The sequence below is a fragment of the Heterodontus francisci genome, chromosome 18, assembly GCF_036365525.1.
Source record: "Heterodontus francisci isolate sHetFra1 chromosome 18, sHetFra1.hap1, whole genome shotgun sequence".
NCBI lineage: Eukaryota > Metazoa > Chordata > Chondrichthyes > Heterodontiformes > Heterodontidae > Heterodontus > Heterodontus francisci.
The window spans coordinates 32,648,842-32,659,068 of NC_090388.1; the positions used below are offsets into that span (position 1 = coordinate 32,648,842).

The 10,227-nt window shown below is 38.8% G+C and overlaps 1 protein-coding gene across 1 annotated transcript in view; it reads left to right on the plus strand.

Moving 5' to 3' along the window:
- Window positions 1-8,574, plus strand: part of nup107 (nucleoporin 107) — a 67,475-nt gene extending 58,901 nt beyond the window's left edge. Inside the window, exons 22-28 of the mRNA XM_068050499.1 lie at window positions 1,536-1,648; window positions 2,047-2,149; window positions 3,714-3,874; window positions 4,336-4,461; window positions 4,545-4,658; window positions 6,437-6,604; window positions 8,172-8,574. Coding sequence (XP_067906600.1) covers window positions 1,536-1,648; window positions 2,047-2,149; window positions 3,714-3,874; window positions 4,336-4,461; window positions 4,545-4,658; window positions 6,437-6,604; window positions 8,172-8,279 — 893 coding nt within the window. The 3' untranslated portion in view covers window positions 8,280-8,574. The remainder of the gene's footprint in view (window positions 1-1,535; window positions 1,649-2,046; window positions 2,150-3,713; window positions 3,875-4,335; window positions 4,462-4,544; window positions 4,659-6,436; window positions 6,605-8,171) is intronic.
- Window positions 8,575-10,227: the final 1,653 nt, after the last annotated feature.

The window sequence follows — 10,227 nt, forward strand, 5'->3', positions numbered from 1 at the left end:
TCGGACGGGGTATTGAGTACAAGAGTTGGCAGGTCATGTTACAGTTGTATTGGACTTTGGTTCGGCCACATTTGGAATACTGCGTGCAGTTCTGGTCGCCACATTACCAAAAGGATGTGGATGCTTTGGAGAGGGTGCGGAGGAGGTTCACCAGGATGTTGCCTGGTATGGAGGGCGCTAGCTATGAAGAGAGGTTAAGTAGATTAGGATTATTTTCATTAGAAAGGCGGAGGTTGAGGGGGGACCTGATTGAGGTGTACAAAATCATGAGAGGTATAGACAGGGTGGATAGCAAGAAGCTTTTTCCCAGAGTGGGGGATTCAAATACTAGGGGTCACGAGTTCAAAGTGAAAGGGGAAAAGTTTAGGGGGGATATGCGTGGAAAGTTCTTTACGCAGAGGGTGGTGGGTGCCTGGAACGCGTTGCCAGCGGATGTGGTAGATGCGAACACGATAGCGTCTTATAAGATGTATCTGGACAGATACATGAATGGGCAGGAAGCAAAGAGATACAGACCCTTAGAAAATAGGCGACATGTTTAGGTAGAGGATCTGGATCGGCGCAGGCTTGGATGGCCGAAGGGCCTGTTCCTGTGCTGTAATTTTCTTTGTTCTTTGTTCTTAAGTAACCTATTGATGGCCATTTAAGGGCCTCTTCTTTCCACGCTGGGATCTTACTAGTAGTGGGGTGGGTCCCCTTCGTAGGGAATTCGTGGCCACCGGAGGACCCCCACCCCCTGTGGAATCAATGTACCTCTCCCAGAACCGCACCCCCACCACCTCCCTTGGACCAAACGCCCACCCACCTTCTGGCCTTTCCCCGGCAATCCTGCCTTACCTACCTCAGTTCCAGGGTTTCACCCCTGGGCCAGGGTCTAAGGCCTCTGCAATCCCACTGGTGTTGCCGATACTGTTGAGCTGCCAGCCCGGTGATTGGCCGGCAGCACTTGGGGGCAGTGTCCCCGTCCCCATTAAGTGTTTAAAGGGATGGGAAATCCGTCTCCTTCAACTTTGACAGCCAAAGACCGGAGGATTGCTCCGGGGGTCTGAAAAAATGCAGAGGCGGGGTTCCACCTGAGTTTTCAGCCCAGTGTCGGGACTCTCAGTTCCTGCATGAAATCCAGCCCTATGTGTCAAGTCAATTTTTGCATTCTGATATATGGTATATACTCAGCAAATTCAATATAACTTGGCAATGGAAAGATTGATCTAAATTTTGGTATGACTTGCTAGTTATACCACTTCATGAAATTCCGGGTCAATATAAAAAAAACTAAATCAGATGCTGTGCTTTAGAAAATAAAGAGTTATTTGTTTCTGAATTGAAAAATGCAAAATAGTAGATTTAGGTTTTCAAAAGGATTTCACATATTGTTCCAATATAGTAACTAAGTGATTTACAGCATCACGATAATCTGCAAATGATGAATATGGTTTAAATGGACTTTTAATTTTTAAAATATTATATCATCTTGTCTGTCAACACATTCTTGTATGAATATTTTTTTAATTGGGATGTCTTCCAAAATTATGTAGGGCTTGATGTAGCAGCTGTGACCAAGTGTGTCGTAGAAAACATTCGGAAAAAGGATGCCGAGGAGTTTACTCACCATGACCTGTCGCCATCTCTGGATACTGCTACTACAAAAGTGGGTGTCATTTTCTGCATAGATCTGCTATAACCTTAAATGGTACTTAATTATAAAAGGCATGTCTGTTCATTGCGTATTAAGGGGGTGACATTCCTTCAATTTAATTTAGGCAAAAAAGTTGATGTAGAAAAAAAATAGATTTTGTGTTGTACTCATCTTTCCAAAGTTAATTATTTTGTCTCCATCCTGATCTATTTAATATAGTTGTATTAGATTGTAATTGATTTGGTGGGAGATTCTAACTATTGTTTGAGATGTTAGTTTGTGAAATACATTGCTTTAAAAATATTGGATTGACCGTGATACAAATAAATATTGAAGAAAAGTTGTAACAGAATAAAACAATGTATATTTTTGAATTTTACAAGCTGAGTCAAGTAACATGATTTTTACAGGAAGACCGTATGAAGATTAATGTAATTGAGTGGTTGGTGTTTGATCCTACACAAAGGGCAGAGGCACTGAAACAGAGCAATGCTATAATGAGGAAATTCTTGGGTATGTAGTTTTGTTTCATGTATATGTGATTTTCAAAATTCAATAAACTTTGTAATTACATAGTTTTCTTTATATGTGGATTTTGTTTTCATGCTAAATGAAATTGATGATGGCCAGTGTCTATTAAATGGATTGAACTTGGTAATTACTTTGATTGTGATTAATAGCCATGTGTATTCTCTGGCCTAGAAATTCAGCTGTGCAGTGCCCATTTTGCAGGCACTGAACGGCCTCCAAACCTCCAATATGGCTGGTAAGAGGCTCACGCTCCTCACAAGCTGGTAGTGTGCTACCCATCATATTGGTATAGGCAGGTGCACTGATCTCAGTGGCACACATCCAAATTAAGCCAACATCTGAATATCATTTAAATTGCAGGATCCATTTTTTGATATTGATTTGCAACAGGGCCACAGGCTGAACTCATAGCACAATATGGCAGTAACAGCCAGGCAGGCCCTCATACTTGCCTGAAAGTGGAGCTTGGAGGAGTAAGAGTATTTCCCCCGATCCCCCTCATTAAAAGAAAGCAAACCTAGCTTGATCTCCCACCCTTCCTCATCTTCTCAAAGACTGCTACGAATCCAGCAGCAGTGTGATCTTCAGTCATGATTCGCCTGTAGCTCGCTAACTCCATTGAAATGAGGTTCAAGGCTCCACGAGCCTCACCATTTGTAGAATCCAATTGCATGTAATCCTGTGGGCTTGTGTGAGTTATAATATAGATGAATGAAAAAACTGCTTGGTGCACTGCCACTGCTGAGAGATTTCCCTATTTTATGAATGTATTGTACTTGGTGAAAATATCCTAACAGTGATACCAACTATTGAACATGGTTGCTTCTTACATTTGGTGTTCTTGCCCAGACCTGCTTTTTGCACGCTCTTCAGATGCTCTATTATAAATTGAGGTCGATTGTATTTTACTTTTTATGTGCTTTATATTTTTATTTTTGTGTAGTAATCCCTTTAGTGGTGAAATTGGTAACTATGCTGAAATATAACTTCTTGTAGAATGCCGTGCACACTCGGTTAAATAGTTTAGGACTATTGATATTGATCATCTCGACATTAAGATTAAAAATTATTAAAATCACCTTTAATTATAATGCTGAAATAGTTTTTCATAAGTGGTTTGGGTGAAAATAATCCCATCAGCTCATTTTATTTAATCTTTAGAATATCAATTACTGTCTTCTAGTTAGAGTATTTAGCTGTTTCTTAAATCAATCTAATGTGCCACATCCACCTTCCTAATACCTTGTTCCAGCTGTTGATCGCTCCATGTAAAGAAGTACTTTAAGTTTGTTTATAATTTGCCCATGATCATGTGCCCAGCATAACTGAAAGTACTTTTTCAGCTTTGCTTTCTTTATTCCATTATGTATCAATAGAAGATCCCATCTGAGAAATCTGTTTTGAGGTTGAGGAGATCTTATCTGTAGCATCATAACTTGGAGGATTGGGGCCAGAAAGAGATATTGTAAGGGATTCTTCATATATAGTGAGCTAAATAATGGGTGAATGTATAATGTAGTTCAAATGCCATAATTTTGTCTTCTAGCTTCTAAGAAGCATGAAGCAGCTAAAGAAGTGTTCGGCAAAATTCCACAGGATTCTATAGGTGAGGTGTACACAAACTGGGATGATTACGGAATGGATTTCATGCCTCCAGCAGAGGAAGAAAATGCTATCCGGGAACATTTGTGCATAAGGGCTTATCTGGTAGGTTTACAAGAGATATTCCATAATCCTGCAGTCCTAGCAGTGAAACGACACTCAGAACAGAAATATAGCTACATTATTGGAGTCCCAATACTCGAGCTCCGTTGATTTTAAAGGAAGGTTGAAGACAGACCATCTTAAATTCAGAGTTGCATAAACACTTAGTTGGCCAGCACCCTTTCAAGATAAAATTTATAATTTCAAACCAGTGGTAGAAAAAGAACCTGCCTGGAGGGGGAGGGGTTTGTATTCTGAGGCGTGCTCCCTTCTACTTTGTTCTGTAACTCAAGTTTAATGCAAGTCAGTTTTTCAAATTTAACACTTTAATAAGCCCTCACCTATGAAAACATTCTGTTTCACTTTCTTTTTTTTTTATTTGTATTGAAGAGGGTATGGTCATTTATATATTCTCAATCTTTTGCTTTAAGAAATGGAATTTTATAATTTATGCTCTTCTCCAGGAAGCTCATGAAGCATTCAATAAATGGTTTAAACAGATGCAATCGGCACCTCAGGAACCCACCATTTCTGCAAGCGCAAGTTTCACTGAGACGGTGGCTCATGAGCACAAACAGAAGAAGTTCCAGGTTCAAAGTATATACAGTTTCAGTTGTTGCAGCGTGTGTTTTTCTATGCTTTTTGGTATTGATGATTTTTTTTTTGCAAACAGGCAGATTATGATACTTGGAGTAGCATTTTGGAAACACTGACCAATGAAGTAAAAGAGAAGATCTATAATGTCTTGCTTTTTGTGAATGGAGGATGGTTGATTGACATCAGAGAGGTAAAGTCAAAATGGAATGTTTGAGCAATTCAGAATTTTTTTGCTTAACTAGAAATGACCAAAAATATAGAAGAATTTTTATAACACCTCCTGTGTCCTCAAGATCTGTTTTACAAGCAATGGATTACTTTATCAGTACTATGTCGTATTTCTATGTAGATAGCCAATTTGCATGCAGCAAATAAATGAATAACTAGATAATTTTGGTTGGTAGTTGAGGAAGGAACATTGGTCAGGACAACTGGAGAACTCCCTGCTTTTCTGCAGAGGTTCATAGAATATTTTATGTGTACCTGAACAGGCAAACAGGACCACTGAATAACAGCACCTCAGTGGTACACTGAAGTGTCTGTCTAGGTTATGTGCTGAAGTCCATAGTGGTGCCTGAACGTGTGAGCTGATTCAAAGGCAAGAGTGCTGCTAAACTGGCACTTAATTTTATGTAGATAGAGGAATGGTGAAAATTAATGTATTGCATTTTGAATAAAAGGCTTAGTTTTTAAAAACAGTTGAGTACCATGTTTAGATGGTTGTAGAAATAGACGAAACATGGCTGCTATATGCAAGAGTGATGTGTTGATCATCTATTAGCTAGATGGTCAAGGTCACAAATGACACAATTGAATACCGTGGCTGGCTACTGCATATTGTGTCAATGGAGCATTAAGGCCTATAGGTTTTCCTACCAAAAAACTGAAGTTTTTCTTGATTAGTATTTGTGTTTTCTCATGATCAGCATCAATGTATAAATAATTCAAGTGATTTATCCCAAATAACTTCCCATTCTTCTAAGCAAAATAAGTGGAAGAGGGAATGGCTGACTTCTATATGACACTCCATCTTAGCATATAAAAAGTTGATCAAATTAATTTGACTGAGGAAGAATAAGGAGCCATCAGGTCTATGGATTTATATTTAATCTCTTCTTGCCCTATTGAAGCACCAGTTGGTGCCAATTTTAGCAAAACCCATCTGTTTTCCATTGAATTTCTTTGACTGTTATCCAGGCTCTAGTAGGGGAATCTAGAACATGGGGGCACAGTCTCAGGATAAGGGGTTGAACATTTAGGACTGATGAGAAATTTCTTCAGAGGGTTGTAAATATTTGGAATTGTCTACCCCAGAGGTTTGTGGAATTTCCTTCCTTGAGTATATTCAAGACTGAGATCGATAGATTTTTGATCTCTCTGAATCATGGGGGGTGGGCAGGAAAGTGGAGTTGAGGCAGAAGATCAGCCATGATCATCTTGAACGGCAGAGCAGTTTCAAGGGGCGGAATGGTCTATTCCTGTGCTATGTCTTATGTTCAGATTTACTTTCTTTCATTTCCTTTATAATAATTTTTCATTTTTTCACTGAAATCTTTATACATTAACACTTTGTTTTCAGCTTTTCAAAAATCTGGTTTGCTGACAGTTCAGCCTGTTATCTGAATCTAACAGGATTCAGCATACCTGAGATCTTCTACCTGTTCTTTGTCTGCTGCTCCCTTGTGTTGCTCAATCCTATTAAGAGTCTCGTTTATCTTCCACGCTTCTGTTCTGTTGAAATATTAATCTATTTTCTCTTTCCAAGTACTAACCAAGCCACTGTTTCCAGCATTTTCTATTTTTATTAATAGTGTTTGCTGGACTTAGTAACTCAGGAGAATTGTTGATTCAACAAAAGTGTGGAAAATAGCTAAATTTCACCTAGCGTTCCAGATGAAATGTTGTACTTAAACTGCAGCAACTTTAACAAACTTTCTAAAGTTAATTGAAGTATTTACTTTGACCCAGGATGCTGAAGAAGATGCTGAGCGCAGTCATCAGTTGAATTTATTACGCCAGCTCTGCCTTCCGATGATGTGCTTCTTGCTTCATACAGTACTGCACAGCACTAAACAGTACCAGCAATGCTTAAAACTGGCTGATGTCATTTCATCAGAACAACACAAGCTTTATCAAGTAAGTGTGTACACAGATTTTCTTTCTATTTGGAATTTTTGTTTAAAGATTGTTTTATTGATCTTTAATAAATCAGAAATTATTTGAATATGCTGAAAGAAATTTCACCCTGGTTGTGCATCTATCAGTCATATTTTAAAACATTATTCCAATCAAAGTGAAGGGTCTGTTGCTGTTTGGTGAAGCTTGCTGTTCCATGACCAATTTTAAAACATGTTTAGGAGTCCAAAACGTTTCTGAAATATTTTACCCAATGGCTAAAAGGATTTAGCACAATAATGTGTGCTACTTTGGTGAATATGGCATTCCTGCTTAAGGGATCATCCATAATTGTAAAGTAATGCATATGCTTTTAAAAAGGCATGCCTGGGTGAGCGCTTATGGAAAAGGTGATTATCAATGATGTATGAAGAAGTAAGAAATTTTGATTAATTATAGTGCTGTCAGCTTTGTAAACCTCAAACATTATAATTTTTGCAAATTTGCTAAGTGTTTTGCCAACAGCTGTACATGGCATTGTTGAGATCGCACCTAGAGTACTGTGTACTCTATTTATTTACAGTTATTTAAGGAGGGACATACTTGCATTGGAAGCAGTTCAGAGCAAGTGTACGAGGCTGATTCCTGGGATGAAGGGTTTGTCTTGTGAAGTTTAGAAGATTGAGAGGTGATCTTATTGAAACGTATAAGATTCTGAGGGGGCTTGACAGGGAAGATGCTGCGAGGATGTTTCCTCTCGTGAGGGAATCTAGGACTGGGGGCACACTTTCAAATTAAGGAGTCTCCCATTTAAGACTGAGATGAGGAGGAATTTCTTCTTTCAAAAGTCATTAGTGTTTGGAATTCACTTCCTCGGTGAGCAATGGAGGCTGGGCCATTGAATATATTCAAGAATAAGTTAGACAGATTTTTGATTGACAAGGGAGTCAAGAGTTATGGGGGCAGGCAGGAAAATGGAGTTAAAGCCACAATCAGATTAGCCATGGTCTTATTGAATGGTGGCGCAGGCTCAAGGGGCCAGATGGCCTACTCCTATTTCTTATGTTCTTTGCATTATATAATAAAAATTGGCACCACTTGCTAGAATGCAGGCCAATGCTCACAGTTCCCCAAACAGCAAGTTCCTGATGTTGATTGTTACTATTGGTAAAATCGTTTCCACAGGTATATTGAGGTCCTCTTGGTCCTTCAGCAACACAGGCAGAGTCCTTGTCACAGTTAGGAAATCTTCCCATGCCCCCTGTCTCACTCACTTTCTCTATCAGGAAATAGTGCACATCAGGAGCGAAGCTAAAAAAAAAAGGTGGAAAATAAACTCTTTAAGGGTTAAAAATTGAATAAGAATACAAAAATGACTATCACTTAATGACCAACAATACCTTGCCCAATGAAAATTGACGAGGTCTATTAGTTCAGGTATCTGCATGCATTCCTGGAGTTCTGATGTTGCCATAATGGTGAATGTAAAGTGTGCTGTGAAGATTTTATGTTCAAGAACAAAGTGCAATTAAGTATCAAGTAAAATTGTTTGTTTTAAGGATTTTTGTTCTGCTTTTCCATACAACAGGTATTTTCTAAAGAGGAAATGACAAGGTTTTTGCGGTTGCTGAGAGAGTCATCGCTCATGCTGTTGGATCAGAACCTTGATCCCTTGGGATATGAATTACAGCCCTAGCGGATATTAAAATAGTTGAGAGGGTATGATTCTATTAAATAAGGATCGGTAATTTACATATTTCTTCAAAGACAATTTAGCGATGTTCCCCCTCACCTTTACCCTGATCTCTGTTTCTGAAGGTGGAGGTTTATTTAGCAGGAAAGTGGCGATACTTGGATTTACAATTTTATTGAAAATATTTCTAATTTTTTTGTACAAAAATCTTTTTCAACCTTAATCAAAGCAGTGTGTCATCTGCAGTGCTTCTATTTTGTAATTATTACAAGCCAATAAAGTGGAAAAGTTTCAAAAACATTGTGTTGATGGAATCAACCCTGTTCTTCCTCCCATTAAAAATATTCAATGAATTCTATAGATCTCATTCGTCCCACACATTGAACATACTGGCAAATCAGTAGGATGCAATGTGATAACTCTATTAAGTGCACTATTAATCAGCTTTTCAATTATCTAGAATTGCAATTACTTTAATGTAGCTAGGCTTGTTAATGCCCAAATACCTTTTGTTGAAGCACATTAATTAGTTTACATGTAGCAAAGATTTAATGTAGTTTAACTATTCTTTAGGTCAAGATTTTTTTTTAAATGCTGAGACTTGCGTACATGATCTCGGCTGACACGTCAGTGCAGTATAAAGGAGTGCTGTTTTGGAGGTGCCATCTCTCGGTTAAACCGAGACGCTGTGGCCTCCCAGGTGGATGTAAAAGATTCCATGGCACCATTGGAGGAAAAGCAGGAAAGTTGTGTAGAATCTACAGCACCGAAACAGGCCATTTGGCCAACTGGTCTGTGCCAACATTCATGCTCCATGTATGTTTCTTGTGTCCTGACACGCACTTATCCCTCAACCAACATCATTAAAACCGATTAAGTGGTAGCTTATCTGTTATTTGTGGGGCTCTGCTGTGCACAAACTAGCTGCTGTGTTTCTATGGTGATTTCACTTCAAAAGTACTTAATTGGCTATGAAGCACTTTGGGATGTCCTGAAAAAACACTATATAAATGTAAGTTTGTTCTTTAAAATCTGAACTTTACTTTCTGTTGCTGCAATATTTTCTTGGTAAAATCCAGTGTTCCTTGAAATATTAAACTTAAATTCTATATCATTAGCCAAAAGTCACAAAACAAATAGATTTGTTGTAGAATTTAAATGAATGTTTAACTTTTAATTTGTCACTGAAAGTACTTAAAGAGGAGGTAGATAGATTTTGAAATAGCGGGGAGTTGAGGGCTATGAGGAGCTGACACGAAAGAGGAGTTGAGGTCTGGGGCAGATCAGCCATGATATTATTGAATGACGGGGCAGGCTTGAGGGGCCGAATGGCCTACTCCTCCTATTCCTTATGTTCTCTGAACAGATTTAGAACAGCATCCTGAAGATATGTGAGAAATACCCATCAAATAGTAACCTGAGACTGGAGCGTCAGGCTATTTCACCTCCCTCAAAGAGATGGTATGCAGTGTGTGTCAGATTGTACGTATATTTTGTAAAATTACAGTGAAACTATTTCTGAAGATAGTTTGATCAGATTATCAGTATCTAATGTTAGAAACTATCTGAAGTCTCCATCAAAAATGACTTGGACAGCACCTTCCAAACCTGCAACCTCTACCACCTAGAAGGACAAGAGCAGCAGATGCATGGGAACACCACCACCTGCAAGTTCCCCTCCAAGCCACGCAGCATCCTGACTTGGAACAATATCGCCATTTCTTCACTATCGCTGGGACAAAATCCTGGAACTCCCTTCCTATCAGCACTGTGGGTGTACATACCCCACACGGACTGCAGCAGTTCATTGTTAATGGGGAAATGGCACACATGTTGAACAATTACTTTGTCTCAGTATTTACAGTTGAAAAGAAGGATAACTTGCCGGAAGTCCCGAAAAAATTAATAGCCGATAGGGTACAGGGACTTAATACAATTAACGTAAGTAAAA